At 38.1% G+C, this 18,353-nt stretch overlaps 1 protein-coding gene across 1 annotated transcript in view; it reads left to right on the forward strand.

The window, feature by feature from the left end:
• zbtb20 (zinc finger and BTB domain containing 20) overlaps positions 1–17,772 on the forward strand; it is a 32,479-nt gene extending 14,707 nt beyond the window's left edge. The window contains exons 2-4 of the mRNA XM_068715780.1: positions 1,053–1,197; positions 2,456–3,967; positions 5,786–17,772. Of these exons, the coding sequence (XP_068571881.1) occupies positions 2,476–3,967; positions 5,786–6,321 (2,028 nt within the window). The 5' untranslated portion in view covers positions 1,053–1,197; positions 2,456–2,475 and the 3' untranslated portion in view covers positions 6,322–17,772. The remainder of the gene's footprint in view (positions 1–1,052; positions 1,198–2,455; positions 3,968–5,785) is intronic.
• The last annotated feature ends 581 nt before the right edge of the window (positions 17,773–18,353 follow it).

Below are 18,353 nucleotides of genomic sequence, written 5' to 3' on the forward strand. Positions count from 1 at the left end.
GTTTCCAAAAAAATATGTAGAGTGTCAGATCACACTTGTAATTCTGAACCAAACTACAATGAATGATAAATATTCCCACCCCATTACACAGAGTAATTTCCACATACCTTTTTAAAGCTTTGTGTGTAGAAATATTTGAAGGCCCTTTGACTTGTGTGGGACAAGCAAGAGAGAAAATGTAACGGCATTTTTCATTGGTTTAATGCATTTTTTTCAGCTTGCCTGACCATAATGTGATCGGTTTTGTCTCCACTTTTGAGATAAATCCTTTGCATAATAATGTGTGTGTACAGTAGTAGAGCAATTGTGTGAGGCTTTCTGAGCATCACCAAACCAGCTCGTCACATGCTTGACGTTGTTGAATGCCTGTCTTGTGTTTTTCAATGAATACCTTGTGTAGTTAATTTGAGACTTTTTTCTATTATTACAACTTCTAATGTCTGCTCTATGTCTGTATTGGGCATTGTCTTGTTTAATTTGTAGATATGAAAATGAAAAAGAACAGAAAGATGTCCACGCACACACGCGCGCGCGCGCGCACACACACACACACACACACACACACACACACACACACACACACACACACACACACACACACACACACACACACACACACACACACACACACACACACACACACACACACACACACACACACACACACACACCTCTCTCTTTGTGGTGAGTGTGACTGAGACTTTCCCTGAAATATTTGCTCTGGTTAAATTTATAAGGAATTTAGATAAATTTTCTTCTTTTTAAGGGTGTGGTTTTTTTGCCCAGCGGCACAGATAAAGGCAAAGAGAAGAACTGGCTTTTCTATCAATATTATTTTCAACCTTGATTTGTAATTGGTGGTCTTGTGCACACAGGAACGTCCATTCATTCGGCTTTGAAAACTCTTCACACATCTGTTGCAGCGTGTCGGTGGAAGATTTTTGTGTTACTGTGGCTCCCGGTTCATTAAGGGAGTGGCAATATCGACGAGGCAGTATGTGGCATTAAGATTTGTCTTTGTCTTTTCTCTCCCCCTCCAAACACTGTGGCAGAGCAACACATGATTTGGACAGAGAGGACTGACAGCCTTGCCTAGCACCCGGCCTCTGATCAGCCATCTCCACCAGCAAACTGAAGCTTGACCCGCACTTCATCACCAGCCACACAAACATCTTCGGAACAAAACGTCATCTAACTGTGAGTACGGGACTGCTTCCGTTTTTACGTTTTTCCCTTTACGTGTAAGTTGGAAATAACTTAGCACAAAGTATTAATGCTTGTTTCCCGCTAACACTATTGCACTGTTTCTGCAGTACATTTGAGCTAAATTCTACTTCATTTGGAATGAAATAAATCTGTTACTATCAAAGATGTTTTTATTGTTACCACCACTGTTCAATTCATTTCTGTTCAGTGTTTAACTGAATTCCAAATTATAAAGCAAGTCTCTACATGTTCAAGTGTTTTCCCATAAATACGGTAGTTAAGTTATGTGTTGATTCTGACATTTCCTCACCAATATGTTTTCATAAATATATTTCTTATTCATTGACAGACATAGTGTAATTGAATTATCTACAACATTGTGGACATGGATTTGTTCAGTTTCCAAGATGAAAATGAGGAGATTTATCTTTAAGAAAAAGGGCTGTGTTTAATAATCAGTCAAATAAGGTCAACCGCTTTAATTAAATTATACTCAAGCATGTTTATGTGCAAAAGAAATTAATTTTACAGCAATTATGGAAACCCTCAATTTGCATAATGCTGACACTTTCTACCTCTCAAATTTATATTAAGATTTTCATTTCTTTTCACATCTAACTGGGAAAGAAAAGCATCTTAAGTTATCTTACACGCTGATCAGCCGGGTCACATCTAGTGTATTCCTAGGATAGTTAGGAAGCGCCATCACAGCGAACACATGGCTAACAAAAGAGGCCTGTTGTCATCTAAGCCCAGTGCACCACCTACTGGTGGTTGCCGGAATTTCAGGAATACACATAGAGAAACTTGTAATAATTAGATGGGAACCATCTTAATTGTCTTTCACCATGTCAATGTAAAATTTTTAAACCACGATTTCAAGAGACAAATTTAACTGAGATGTTAAAACTGAGACTGGAGTGATTAGAATTACAATTACAGTATCTGTATTAATATCGCTGTCCACATATTTAATTGATTGAGTACTGTGACCTGGTTGTGTTTTCTAACAGCCCAAAAAATGTGTGATTAATTTGCTTATAACTATTCTATTACATAGAGTATATTTGATTATTCAATTACACGGTTTTATTACTCCTAATATATCAGTAATACTGTAAAACAATAATGTAAATATATTGTTGTTATAATACTGTAAACTCCTTCACTTCATTATTAAATCCAGTTTAATAATGTAGTGACTGTGTGTCAGAGTTTTTAAGTTTGCTGTGTTGCGTCCTGCCTGCAGGTGACATCAGTTGCAAGGGGATGACCGAGCGCATTCATAACATCAATCTCCACAACTTCAGCAATTCTGTACTTGAGACCCTCAATGAGCAGCGCAACCGTGGGCACTTCTGTGACGTGACTGTTCGGATCCATGGAAGTATGCTGCGAGCTCACCGGTGCGTGCTGGCTGCTGGAAGCCCCTTCTTTCAGGACAAGCTGCTCTTGGGCTACAGCGACATTGAGATCCCTTCTGTGGTCTCGGTGCAATCCATCCAAAAGCTGATTGACTTTATGTACAGCGGGATTCTGCGGGTATCTCAGTCAGAGGCCCTGCAAATCCTGACTGCTGCCAGCATCCTACAGATCAAGACCGTCATAGATGAGTGTACCCGCATCGTGTCCCAGAATGTGGGCCTGGCCGGGCCGGGGGGCTTCCCTGTTATACCAGGAGACTCTGGTCAGGAAACGCCCCGTGGCACACCAGAGTCCGGCACCTCTGGGCCCAGCAGCGACGCAGAGTCAGGTTATATGCAAGCAACATCACAAAGCATGGACCGTGCATACACATCACTGTACTCCTACCCTGGCCTCACTCTGCAGAACGGCACCCGCGAGCGCCCCCTGTACATTAACCCTATGTCGACAAATTACGATCCGACTCTAAGCACTCAGGAGGTCCAGCAATCTCAAGATCCGCCCTGGATGAACCGCATCCAGGAGAGATCTCAGCAGGTCGACCGCTTCATCTCCACAGCAGAGTCCACCCACTGCCGCAAGCAGCCCCGACCGGTACGCATACATACAGGAGGGATGCACATAAAGCAGGAGGCTGAAGACGAGCACAGCTGCTACGATAATTTGGGGGACTGCCAAGACGACACGGACCATACTGAGGGTGTGGAGAGTGAATCCAAGGTTGAAAGTTTTGACTCAGGGGTGAGCTCCTCCATCAGTACTGAGCCAGATGCTATGGAGCAGCAGCCGTACCTGACGGGCTTTGGCCGAGACGTGGGCGGAGACGGTGAAGGAGGTCCAGTGCATATAGAGGTCAATGACTCGTCCCCAGAGCAAGTGCAAGACCCGGAGGACGGGGACACATCCCACAGCACTAGTGACAGTAGCATGATGCAGCCCCTGCCAAACTCAGTCATGCCCCTGTCAAGTGCCCCGCACTACATGCGCCAGGCAGAATCACACACCAGCAATCTGAGGATGCCGCTCACCAGCAATTCCCAAGTGATGGGCACTGCTGGAAGCACCTTCCTGCCCACGCTCTTTCCTACACAGCCGAATAGAGACACCAAGCCTTTCCCTTACCTTCCTGGTCAGCAGCAAACCCAGTTTGTGGCCGTGCCGCCTCCTGCAATGCCATCATTCCCGAACCCCATGTTGGTACAGCAAGCGCAATCGCAGCAGCAACAGGTCATAGGAGGAATTGGTCCGGGGGAAAAGAAGCCCTATGAATGCACTCTCTGCAGTAAAACCTTTACTGCGAAACAGAACTACGTCAAACACATGTTTGTCCACACTGGTAAGTCAGAATGTCTTATGTTAAGTAAAGTTGTTTTTTTAATGTCATTAGCTCTGTTAAATTATTTTATTATCCAGAGTCAATGTAGATAGTAGTTGCAGTACCTTTGAAATCTTTTTTGGTTAGTAGATGACAAACGTTTAACATCAGAGGTCTTATTTATGATCATGTTAAAGATGTAATGTTTCTTCATTATAAACCATAACAATATTAAACAAAAGGGTATTCATTTTTATTAATGCTATTATTGCAATACATTCTATGTGTACCCAGGGTTTCAGGTGGTAGTTTGTTCACACTGAGAAAGTGACAAAATCAATACAGTATACGTTGAGCCTTAGTACATAAAACGTTTAGTGTATAGTATTAGTATGTAGGCTGTGTTTTTATACTGGAAAAGGATAAAAACACAGCCTCAATTTTGACATTCATTAGGTCACAGTTGACTAGTATTTGTATTATTATTTTCATCTGACTTACAGTGCCATTAGATTGCTCATGCAGCAGATCATTACACTGTGCACTGCTTTCCTCTCGCACTGACAGCCTTATCAATCATAAAGTGTAGAAATCACCACCACAGATAGAAAGAATTAGATATCATATAATTAGAAGATTGCCTACTCAAATAGCCATTATTATTCATAAGAATCCATTGCGTGTCCAGAACCAGCTATGACGGCCATTTCAAACTAAATGTCCCAGTTTCACTCACACAGTTGTGCGGAGCAGAGCAATGACATATTGAGAAGGAAAGTCACTGATCGATCAGTCCCATGGGACGAGATCTCAACGTCTCATGACGATCAATGACGGATTACTTTTACTCAGTCTTGTAACAAATATTATTCAAAAACAAACAGGATGTCAGCATGATTTAGCCTAATATAGTGTTGATGTCCCTATGAGATTACCATACATCTAATATATGTGCAATTTTCATTTTTTATTCCAGTAAAAAAAAAGTAATCAAGAGGTACTTTAGCAAATACTATTATAATAATATTCTATTTAATCTTCACATGGCACATCAATGATGGTGATAAAAACCTCTGTCATTACAACAGTCATTACAATAGAATGATCATTCCTAAAAATATAGATTTGTACAATACACGCTCAAAAAAGCTAAAAGACAGTGGACACACCAATACACATCTGATCAGATCTGAAAAAAAAATGAAAGGAAAAACAGTAATAAAGTAAAAGTATAAAATATTGGCTTCATTAAATCAAAACAGGTAGCTTCACATTAATTCAGTGCAGCACCAAACAGTAGATACACAGGACTTCATTAACTTGCATGATATAAATTGCCTATTCACAGATTTGTCAGTCTCTTCCTCTACCTGTTTGTTTTACGCAATGATTAATACTTTAATATTTCACAGACAAGAATGTAATAATTATGTAAATTGAGCTCACGTCTGAACAAATCAAATAGGAGCATAAATTATTTGGTTCGTGATCGTATAGGAATTAAAAATGTGATTTTCAAATTCCTCCTCATCGTCTTTTCAGCAATTTTTTACTTTTCATAAGATATCAATATCAAGGCGTACATGTTACCATTACTGCATCAGAGCTACATTATAGGACACCTTTTCTCAGGAAGCTGTAGCATACAGCACATATTTGAACAAGTATCATCACGAAGCTAATAGAGGTTTAATTAATCCCTGTGCTGGAAAAAGTATCACTGGTGTATTCAGGCGTCAAATGTTGCTGCACAAGTTCTTCCATATTTTGTCAACCTCATCCTCAAAACGTCTCTCTTCTTCCCCCCCCTTAATGCTCTTGTCTTGCATGTACATCCAGGTGAGAAGCCTCATCAGTGCAGCATCTGCTGGCGCTCGTTCTCCCTGAAGGATTACTTAATCAAACACATGGTGACACACACAGGGGTGCGGGCCTACCAGTGCAGCATCTGCAACAAGCGTTTCACCCAGAAGAGCTCTCTCAATGTCCACATGCGGCTGCACCGTGGAGAGAAGTCCTATGAGTGCTACATCTGCAAGAAGAAGTTCTCACACAAGACCCTGCTGGAGAGGCACATGGCCCTGCACAGCACAGGCAGCACCATCACAGGGCTGTCGGGGAGCGCAGGTACCCCGGGCCCGGTCTCCATTCCCATGCCTATGGCTGTCCCCGAGCCTGGAGCTGGAGTGGTGGCCCTCGCCATGCCAGTGAGCGGAGGTGCTGGAGTAGGGGCTGGGGTTGGAACAGGAGTGGGTGTAGCTGCAGAAGCGAGCTGCCAAGAAGGGACCACCTACGTGTGCTCCGTCTGCCCTGCCAAGTTCGACCAAATGGAGCACTTCAATGACCACATGCGAATGCATGTCTCCGATGGATAAGTACTAATAGATAAACTTCTTTCAAAAAGAATGACAAATAAAATGGCACTAGATTTTCCTTTTCTTATTTTGAGGTATGAAGAGTAATGAGTATAGACACTGGCACATTAAGTTTCCCAAAAAAAAAATTATTGTTTTTCTTTTTTTTTTTTCTGTTATTCTAAAAGAAAAAAAAGATGGTGGCCTTAAGGCTTAGTAGTTTGATATTGATCTACTGGATGGATCCTAACTACAGGCCTCTAAATGTATGCTTTCCTAAAATATTGATTTATGTGTTGAACACTACCGAAAGGCCTACGAAAGAAACACATACACACAAACACACCTTTAGTGTAGATATGTCTGAATGAATATACATGTGCATATATGTTGAGCGTTTGTGTATTTGCTTGTGTCTGTCTTTTCGTCTGTATGTGTGTGTGTGTGTGTGTGTGTGTGTGTGTGTGTGTGTGTGTGTGTGTGTGTGTGTGTGTGTGTGTGTGTGTGTACATTGCCATGAAACATTTATCATGGCAGTTGTGAACCCATACTGACCAGTTTGGAAACTATAGATGTCCAAGCTTACTGTGGTATAATTTACAACAACAATAACAAAAAAATCATCTGGGGTTGGGCTACATATTCCCTCTAAAAAAATACTGATGGTCACAAGATTGCCTTCTTATGTAAAATAAAAAAGGAGAGTAGTTAATTTGACACTGGGTTTTATTTATTCCTATGGTATTAAGGGATTATAATGCAGCTGTTGTCAAGGTACCAATTTCAATCATTTTACTGAAATGTAACTTCCTGTCGGTGGTGACAGGGACAAATATTTCTCATATGTTTTGTAATTGTTCTCCATGCATTTTGATGGTTAAGATTACGTTTACTAAATTAGGGTGTGTTGATGAGACAGTATTTGAGCAAAAATGTTTCTTTTTTTCTGAAGTTTGGAGTTTAACTCATTTGCATACACTGCCACTAATATCCTAAAAGACTGTTAAGGCTAGTAGACCTCTTCCATTTCAAAACATGAGAAAAAAAGAAAGATTCTTTTGCTGATGTTTTTTTTTTAGCCTTTCACATTCACAGTTATGGCAGGCTGGCATATGCGACTAAACTCTTTCCTTCATAATTGCTGCTCCTCAACTTGCACCTGACTGTTATGGGATGTAGATTAAAATTGTAACTTTAATTATTGTTATTGATCAGCCTACATGGTTGTAATTTGATAATCAGATTATAATATTTGGGGGGTTTAGGGTTGTCGTTGATTGGAACAGTGTTAAAGAGGGAGGGATTTAATTTGAATCAATCAGAAATAAATGCCACCCTGATCCTGAAACCCCTGAACAACCTATTCATTACTATTGCAAAGCTATTTCAGCAAGTGGGAGCTAAATGCATAACTCTTTATGTATTGGCTCTAATGGCAGCTCAAATGGCGTGCAACGTTATGAAAGGAAATGCAGTCTCAAAGCAAAACAAGTAGCTCTTTTGAAATCACACTGTTTCGTGATATACCACAAGTTTCAGATGGACTTTCTAGACAATAGTATACATTCCTGATTTTTCTAAAAAACCGAGACACAGCATGTACAGTATAGATTTGGAAGCTAGTGTGCAAAAGTTGTCATCCATGCATCACATCACGTAAGGCTCATTTCTAATATTTGAATAGTTTTTTATTGCTTTTTATTCGAAATAGGACACACACACACACATGCAACTGCCTGCAACTGCAATCTGGAGGATTCGCTCATTTATATGAGCGAACACTTTCGTAGTTGTATTGTTAAAAGAATAACAAACTGCATACAGTGGTCTTAAAAAGACCTGCTGTAGATTCAAAAAAAACAAAAGTGCTACTTTGCACATTTTCTTAAAATGCCTGTGCTTAATATTTAATCATTTTCCTTAAATGAACTTCTATGATTTTCTTTTATTCAATTTCAAAGGAAAAAAAAACATTTTTTTTTAATCTTGATAAGTGGACTGCATTATTTTCTTGCATATATGTTGCACTGCTTAAACCAATAAGTGCACTACTGTTAACAGAGATATTATAGTTTTAGAAAAGAGGATTTTTTTTTTTAATCTAACATTTGGTTGTAGAGTTCACATGTAATAGAATAGCTTTGTTTCAATTTATTCATTAAGTAATTCAGTGGTTCTTGGCTTTTGTTATCGCTTGCAGTTACCTACAGTATATCCTTGTGCCGTGTTAATGCAAGCATTTATTTTTATTTAAATATGTACCATGATGTGTGCTCATCTATGTTTTAACCTTTTGAATTCATTCTTTTATGGAGTCAGCTCCCTATAACAGTTAATCAATCGCATTTCTTTAGAAACAGACAGAATTTTCCTACAAGAACATCCAAGCCAAACAACATTAACAGTGAAACAGTAATAATAAACACAACTCCCGTCCAACTCCGTTGGCGGAGGTAATGATAATAATAACTATTGTTGTATTATTAATAGTAATACATTTAAAATGTGTGTGTGTGTGTGTAACATAAATGATATGTGTGTCCTAGAACAACTTTCTGTGGGTTTTAAGGTGTGGGAGGTGATGGAATGCAGCTTCTTTGATATCTGTCTGTCGGTTGTACACAGTTGTGTCCCTTCCTTAGTGTTTGTATGTCTGTGAGTGTCTGTGTGGTATTTAGCCTAATCAAACTGTTAATAAGTGGAATATCTGAACTGTAGGGCTTCCTTTGCAATATGCAGCGCAGGTACTATGAGAAGCAGCTCTCCAAACCTTTTGGGCGAACACGGCACCGGTAACATTTGTTCTGAGATCTGACGAAAGCCTATAGGTCAAGTACTGTTGTACTTCATTGAACCCGTTTGGAGAAGTTATATCCTAGCTTTTTGAAATTTCATATAATTGCTACTAGATTTCTGATCCCTGTGGAGTCAGCTGAAGTGAAGTCAAGTGATGAGCATGTGAGACCTGGAGACATTCTGTATTCTGGTTTCTCCCCAGCTAAAAAAAAAAAAAAAAAAAAAAAAAAAAAAAAAAAAAAAAAGTTGAAAAAGCGTGAGGTGAGTCCTCAGTAAAAGTAGCACATTATTTAACATTTGATTAGGCCTGTCTCCTTTGGTGTGCATATACGCCTAAATTGTATGGTTGCTGTTTGTAGCTGTTGTTGCCAGGATGGCAATATTGCTGCATGCTAGTGCTATATTTGTCTCTACACAGCACGTGGAGGGTAATCTCATGCCTTAACAGACAATGCACTAAATAGAATATGTAAGCAACTGCCGAGATCTCTTTCCAACAGTACTGCCACATGTATGGCACACAGCTCATGATGTTGGTGTTGTTGTCTGTTCAGTACCAAGTTAAACACTGCCAAACTAACATCATCACTTCTTTGAAAGCAAAGGCAGAGACATGAATTGAATTGTTTCAGTGTAATGTGTGTATTCAGTAATCTAGCATTCCTTCATGGCACCTAAATTTTTACATATTTTGTGTAAACACATATATCAAATGCACTATTGACTGTAGCTAGATGAGTACAACCAGCTTTGTGGTATCATTGGTCTAAATAGTAGGTTAAGTAGCTCGATGTTGGTTTTTTGAACTATTTGATTTCAGAATTACACTATCAATTGTTTCTCTATCTTCTTTTTTTTGGAATAACAAAAGTAGCCAATCTCAACATTATCCGGATGAGGGCTAATAACTCGTCCAATCGTCAGTTGACTTCTTGTATCATAAGGTGTTTGATAGCAGACCGGGCTTGGATGGGGAGGAACCTTCTCTCCAGTGTGTCATAACGTGCTTTAGCATACCCAGGCTTTCCCCCCCCTCCCCTGTTGCATTAGCATCACACGCTCTTCACTGTCCATAGTTATATATTCCTTATACTGCTTCAGCTACTCGTGGTGGTGCTTAATTCTCTTTTCTCAGTGTTGCAGAAAAAGTTGGTTAAAAATTGTTGAAAAGTTGCAACATTATCCATAAAAATAAGTCCTTATCTCAATCGTGCTTCTTCTAGTTGTTAGTTTGAAAAAAAAAAAGTCTAGACTTTATGTTTGCAAAGTGTTCGCATATTTTCCAGAACAAAACATATTGAGAAGTAGATAATAGCCTTGAGCCTGCAGCTGTTTGTATTGTGTTTCAAATATATTACTGTTCATGTTTTGTTTATCTAGTGTAGAGACACAGGGTCTACAGTACATTGTTGTCCTTCTTGCAGTATGTTTAATTCATCGTTATACTTCTTAATTTCAGACTTCCTCCTGCTTTTTTTATGGTGATCATAGTGGTGTTGTTTATACATGCATAGCTTCACGCAAATGGATAAAGGATAGTCAGTTATTGAGTCATATTTCACAGTGTACTATATATGCTTATATGCTTTGCATTGAGATGAAAACAAGGAAACGGAAGATAGTAATGGTGAGGGTCATGTTGAGTAAGGAACAGGTTCATTTTATTTTGATAAGCATGCGTCGGTCTTCCTGTTTGTCTTTCAGTCTGTCTCCACACATTTTTAAGTCAGATCTTTTTATTTAAGCTTGAATAAAGTCACAAAGTTACGAGTAGAATACAGAAAACGCATGAAAACATCCAGATAATACTTAACTGCATTTTTCTTTTGGGCCTTCTACAGAACACATAAGAGTGAAATAGATGACATCTTACAAATATACTATATATATTTAAGTATCACCATCTCCACACAGATGAAGAATACATTTTCAGATAGTTTGATAAAGACATAATTGCAGCTAGAGTATACAGTATCTTGTGGGATATAGGGGATATGCCTATCAAGTGCCTATCAGTACATACAGCAACTATACAGAATATTCATAGTTTTTCTCTCCTACATTGCACAGATACAGTATATACACAATGGTCTATTAAAATAAATACTATTTATACTATTACTGCTAAGACCTGGTGGTTGTGAGTACATCCTAAGAGAACCCTTTAAAATACCTGAAATGCTCTATTCATATACAGTAAAAGCTACATCTGCAAGTTTTATTTTTATCTTACATTTATACAGCTTGGAGGATTCAAAGATATCAAATGCGATCACATTTTCACGTTTTTGAATGAAATGTACTAATAGGTTTAGTGGGTTCAGATGGTTCCCCAGACATTTATGTCATTTCAGAATTGAATGACCTTTTTTTTCACGTTGCTCTCTCTCATTGCTGTTTGGCATATTACACATGCCATTTTTAGTTTCAGTTTTTGCCATTTGCAAACAAGCCATATACTGTACTGTATGTTTGTGGGGGGAAGGGCAGTGGCACTTTGTGCACAGCAGAGGGTGCCACACATTAACTGGAAAAGGTTAAGTTAACACTGTCTGCCGCAATGAACAAAAATCCATATATAAGTCGAATATTTGGATTTTTTTTTTACTGTGTTGCCGGTGATATTGCCATTCGTCAGGTTTTGATATACCTACAAGCTGGGTGGTTTTTACCTCCACTGGCAATTTGTGTCCTTTGACCCTGATGACTCTTACACATGAAAGTAGATGCCCAATTTCCCCACAAGGATCATTAAAGTTTTATCTTATCTGACAGCCTTGTTGCTTACGTGCAGCTTGAAATTGTAAAGGGCAAGCAGCGTGAAAAAAAGAAACGGGTCATTTATACTTACAGTATAACTACTTGGAGGCAAAATGAGATTACAAATTGAAAGTTTTGGCAACAGAGAACACTCACGGAGCATTCAAATGTCTTTAAGTGGTTTGTTTAACAACAAGGAAACAAAACTAACAGAAAATATATTGGAATAAAAAGCATAAATCAAGTTTCAGGACTGAGTGGCTGCGAGATAAAAGGTGTTGGGATGGCTTATTATTCTGTCCCCTGTGGACTAATTAGTTTTCTCTGTAACCTTCTCCAGCCTACTTACTGTGCCAAATTTAGGAGGGAAAAAAGACACTTTTTAAATTGTACCGCTATTGTTAAATTAGATGTGAGAACGAAAGCAGGCAAACAGAAATTGAAAATTGTTTTATATTTTTAAAAATCATCAAAACTGATACAAACACAATATATTACAAAACATGCATCATACCAAAAGCAAGTGATTGTCTATATTTTGAATCTTTAAATCCTCCATAATGCATAGTTTTCAAGTAAATAGGAGAAAACAGCTATGATTAACAAATGCACATTTTGAAGGCTTAGTTTCATATACATTTAATGTTCAAATGAAGCATTAACAATAGTATAGGCAATGTGATAACGCTAGTCCCTGTCATCCAGCCGTCACACAAACAGCATCTGTTCAGATTTTACCGCCAAACATCCAGATTCTGTCTTCATTTTGAGCTTTACACAGAAACGGTGAAGCAGCTGTTCAGATTTTAAAGTACCACACAGCTAAACTAAGCTAACAGAACATCTACAGTATATAAACTATGACGCTTTCTACGAACATGCAGTTATCACACTACCCTGATGAGGTTTTTAAGAGATATCATCATCATCAGGTAACTACCATCCATCAGTCCAGATGAAGCATGCAGTCCTGTCTACACAGCTTTTTTCCGGTAGGGGAGAACTTTGTTTTTGATGGAGCACAAGCTATATTTTGAATGTCCCTCGATAACAGGCTTTCTGTATCTTTTTAATTTTTAATTTTTCACAATGAGGAGGAGACTAAGGCACGCTTTAGCCTCAGAAGACGAAACATTGAGCCTCTTTGTGTTCTCAGTCGCTGTAGTCTTTCTTTTTTTGTGGCTTAGTCCAGCTCGACAAGACAATTCGTTTTAAAGTGCGTTAACTAAAAACATGCATTCCTGTTCAAGTCCAGAGCATTCCTACTCGTAGTCTGGCATTCATTTTCCACACTTAACTATCCTAACAATAAGGAGGACTTCCGGCACTTAACGGTTTTACACATCTGTTGTGTATTTGGTCATGTAGTAGCAAACATTGCCCATTACATCAAAGTTTAGTATAATGTATATTTCCCTCAAGTCGTTCAATCTATTCTCGCTGTAACTTCAACACAAATCTCATACGCTTTGAGCACAGCTAAAGCTTGTGTGGGCCGGTTCTATAGACAACATGCACTATGCTATCACTCTGTTTCTCTATGTAGGTCTCTCCTTCATAGTGCAGAGACATAAAATACAACAACAAAAAAGATGTTGGTCTCTGTCTCAGCCAGCACATAGTCTGTCCTAATGGACACTCAGACTTAGATTTAAACTTTGAGCACTGTAATGTACCTAAAGGAGGCTGGTGGTTTGTAAAGCGGGGCCACGCTAATCATTAGAAGTCAAATGAAAGAAAAAAACTGTACTAGACAATGTTTGTTTTCATAAACCAAAGAAGGGTTAAGAGAATTTAAGTTTGATGGAGAAAGTAACATTTCTTTTGTGTGTGTGTGCGTGTGTGTGCGTGTGCGTGTGCGTGTGTGTGTGTGGGGTTCCTAAGCGATTGGGTTAGTTTGCTATAGTTGTTTTTTTTCTTTGTTTTTCTTGTCATTGCCGGGTGCTTGTGAAAATGCATCTTTGTTTTTGTCACTTGATCAGTTGTTTATAGTTTTGTGGTTGTGTTCCTTTGCCTATTGTAGACCAAAATAGATTTTTTTTTTATAAGAAATGCAACAAAACATAAAAATGAATCTGACACAGTAGCTGTGATGTAAACTATCGCATGTTAAAACATGTGTAAGATTGTAAGTGTTGCATCGTTCCTCTGACAAAACATAATAATCATTAGTTATGTCTTCTATACACACATTTAGCGAATCAGTGTAGACCTGTTCACCTTCACATTGGATTATATTGAAATAGTTTTGTGATAGCAGTTTTCTTCAAATATTGGCACTGTCTAATATTTCAAGGCTGTCCCTAAAATACTAATTTGACATTGTGACTTTGAGTACATTTAGCCATTTATACTTGAGATGGACCAAGTTGTTAAGTTTGCACATATTTGTAGGTTGTTTATGAAGCCAAAAAAGAAAGGAAAGAGAATAATGATACCTTCAGTCTCAGCAATTCAAGTCAAATCTAGCTGAGGTGTTCATGATCTCTAAGCAAATATTACAGTCGTTCATGTTCACTGAAAAAATAAAAAAAGCATCAGAGCCAGCCATCATTACATGATAAAAAATAAATTAAAAACCAAACTGTAAAACGCATTTTAATATCACAACGTGGTCCAAATATTTATGAAAGTGATGACATATATTTTTGTAAGGACAACACATCACTTGCGAGCGGAATGTAAACCATTTGGCTAAATCTGACAATATTTTATTACTGTAAGGTCTAATTCAAGGTGAATCTGCTGTATATTTTTCATCTTGTGTGTTCAAAATAGGAAACTTAATTACTGTAATTCGGGCGATGTTTTGTACCCGGGGCGAAGACAGAACTTCTCAAACATTGGCATTAGAAATCAGAGATGACATGCGCCCTATTAAAAGCAGCTTAGGTTTGTTCCTTCATCCGGCTTTCAGGCTTTTTGCTGCCATATCTTGTATGTAGATGCTTTTTGTAAACATGCACTTGAGTTGAACTATAAGATGTGCTTATAAATATGTGTATATTTTGTTAGGCTTTCTTTTGCCTAAGTTAGCTTGATATTTTATTATTTCCCTAAAAAAAATACTTCTCCTGTATAGTTATGAACTTGGCAGAAGTGGAGCTGTGTAGTAAAGGTAGTTAACATCACAACTAAGCAACCCTGAAATATATGCTGCAGTAATGTGTTTTCAGTTTGTTTTTGATAATTTATGCTCCAAGTTGGTTTGTATTTTATTATTATTGTTATGAAACAAGCTTGTTTGAAATGTATTGACTGCTGTTTTGAAAGAGGGGATAAAGTTCGTTTGTTTTTTAATGTATGTGCAAGGACGTTTTTATAATATGATTTGTCAAACACTGGACTGGAGTGAGTTTTCCAACATTTCCAAGTTGAGAGATGTATTTGACAGACATAACTGCACAGACAACACCCGTTAGCACAGATGTGAGCTGACAGAGAAGCACATCCTCCCCAGCTGTACAGGGCAGGGTGACTTAACATGGCCGCCATCCTCCCGTTCAAAATAGGAGTCATTCAGATGTAAGAAGTTATGACATTTCCTTTGTGCTACTTAATTGCATTCATTGGGTGATGGGTTATATATATAATAGGAAATATTTATTAGGGTTTTCCTTCCAAATTGCTGCACAGCATCTACTGGTGACAGTTATTGTTTTTTTTCCATTTCCTTCTGAAAAAGAAAGAGTGCTCTCTTAAATATTCAGAAACATTGTAAAGGGATTCCACTTGACAGCTATGAAGTTATCAGAATCACCCGGTATGTTCTTGCTGTGGTAGAGCAGATATGACAGTTGAGTCTCATTAACCCAAACACCACTTCTCAAACCAGAAAAGAGATTTGCACTAGACTTATTTTGGTCGTCTTCTATCTAAAGCAATATAAATCACTCAACACATTTTTGAACCATAGTTGTCGCCCATGCTGAGTAAATGATGATATTTGACAAGTTTTGATTTGCTTTTGTATTCAAAGGTACAGAAATCGGTCGCTTTTTTAAATGCACATCCACATGTTGTTGGTAGAAGGGTTTCACTTCTCCCTGAGTATTGGTGTCCAGATTTGAGCGGCATTAAAACTTGTTGTTTCCTCCTGTGATTGTTTTGGACAAATCAAGCAGCTTTGAAAGTCAGAGACGACATGTATGAGGGAAGGAATCATTTTCCACGAGTCAAATGTTGATTGTTTTCATCACATTTGAAGATAAACACAAATACCAAAAGTTAAACCCAGCTGTCCACTGTCGTGCACACCTTTCCCGTAAAAACACTCGTCTTCTCTGCATATTTGGTCACTTTGAGTGCTTTTTTTACTGGGATGTTACAAAAAAAATAATGCTTTAAAGTGAAATAATGATACTTATTAGACTGAAGAAAAAAAAAATCCAAATGCACCTTTTTGTCGTATAAAACACAGCATCATTGGCTACGTATGTAGAGAATCTGTGTCCACCAAAATGTACCATACTTCATCCTTTTTCAACGAGGTCTTTCACAACAGCAGTAATTATTGACCTTAACGTCATTATTTTGTTGATGGATACGTGTAAATTTTTGAATAATTCACAAACAGCAAAACTTCACCATTTTATCTGGATGTAGTAGCTTTCCTGTTTCCACCGCTTTGTGGTGTTGTTGAAAGATGTTGCGGTTTGTCTAAATATGTTGCGTGTTAGAGGAAGCATAAGTATGTGCCTTCTTGTAATCTCCTTGGTGAGCTTGTTATTATTGAGAAGCTGAAGCCAGCCAATTGTGTTTGCACTAAAACCAAATTGCTTTTGTGATGTAGACTATTTAAGCAAGCTTGTTGCGTCACTTTAACCGTACAGTATGCATGAGGGTGAAATTGGTAAGTCTAGGGCTAGAGCTCTCATCTGTTGACCTGTAAACCAGTGCAGCTTAGAGGATCTTGTGAATATATCTTGGCTTAGTTTTGCATTCAGTTTTCAATTCCATCTCCTTACTCATCAAGTTTGTCACAGTTTCTACAGTTAAAAAAAATGAAAAAAATAAAAAAAATAGCAAATAACACATACCATGAATACAATACAGCTTTTACTTTCACATGCCACAGTTAGAGAGTTACACAACTGCAGTAGAGATATTCATTTCTCTGAATCCATGGGAATGCATGAGTATACGAGGTCGCCTCAAGACTATTGGTCAAATTCATTTAGGTTGTTTTTGAAAACTTGTATTTATTACATATTTTGTCGACATCTAAGAAAGGCCTACGTGCTTCGAGTCTTACAAATGCACCTTATTCATGTCAGTCCATGTGGGGGGGAAAAAGGCTGGCAATGTAATATCTCTGATTTAGCACCTTACTACACAGCATGTTTTCACTTTATGCCAGTTTAGCTATTCTTCCATATTTATGATTTCAAAAATAAATCTCAGACTTTGTGAAATTGTTTCATGGGATGTGCCAAAGTTTGGAGGCGATCTCCCAAGTGTTTATGCTTATCATTTTATTTTACTCCTCCTTCAGTTATAGCAATGGTATGTCAAAACTTTCCTATAACAGTGTGTGGAATCAATTTATCTCAGCAAACAGTATCATTACTTGCCATTTTACAATAAGCCCTGTATTTCACATATATTTACCAGTGATGTGTATTTGTTATTATAAAGAAAATAGCCGTAAAAGCTTCATTATGTTACATAATATTGTGACTTTTTTCGAAAAACTGTGAAGACTTATCTTGCATATACTTTATACAGAAGTATTAAGCCTTAATACAAAAGACTAAAAAAAGTGTGGAAGAATAAACTGATTGTTGCTAAGTAAGGATGATTTTTGTAAATGTTACCAGCACTTTTTTTGTAATTTTCACTCTCTGAGGTATTGTACAAGTTCAAGCTGTTTGTGAAGTTTGATTATGAAGGAATAAAAACTAGTACTTTCCTGTACTTCACAGAAAGGCTTGTTGCTGTTTTATTTTCCTGTTCTTTCTCCTGCTGGTTTCCTCATCAATATACTGCCTTTTGTAAAGTTACCTTTTGTCTAAAGTTGAAGTTTGAAAGATGGATGGATGTTGTCGTTGAAGTCAATATAGTCAAATAATAGCTGCATTAGCTAAAATTAAGCCGTAGATAATATTAGCCTGCTGGTGTGTCCAAATACAGTTGGAAGTGACAACAACAGGCTGGATTGTCTCCCAGAATGCACTGGGCAGAAGGCAGGAAACACCCTGGACAAGCTGCCAGTCCATTACAAATCTAACAATGATTAATAAACAATCACAGTCACACTTCACTTCACACCTACAGGCAATTCAACAGTGAAGTCCACTTCAATCACAAGTGTTTGGACTGTGGGAGGAAACTGATGCAGCCAACGCGTAAAACTCAAACACACACAGAACAGATTTTCCAGGCAGCAAAGACTTGGTTTGTCCTGCTGTGAGGTGTCTGTGTTAACATCTGAGCTGCTGCACAGAACTACACACAGTATATGTGTGTAGCCCGTAAATGGTTTTCACACTCTGATC

The sequence above is a fragment of the Cebidichthys violaceus genome, unplaced genomic scaffold (assembly GCF_023349555.1).
Source record: "Cebidichthys violaceus isolate CVI_PGR_0920_01 unplaced genomic scaffold, fCebVio1.0.p SCAF_20, whole genome shotgun sequence".
Classification (NCBI taxonomy): Eukaryota; Metazoa; Chordata; class Actinopteri; order Perciformes; family Stichaeidae; genus Cebidichthys; species Cebidichthys violaceus.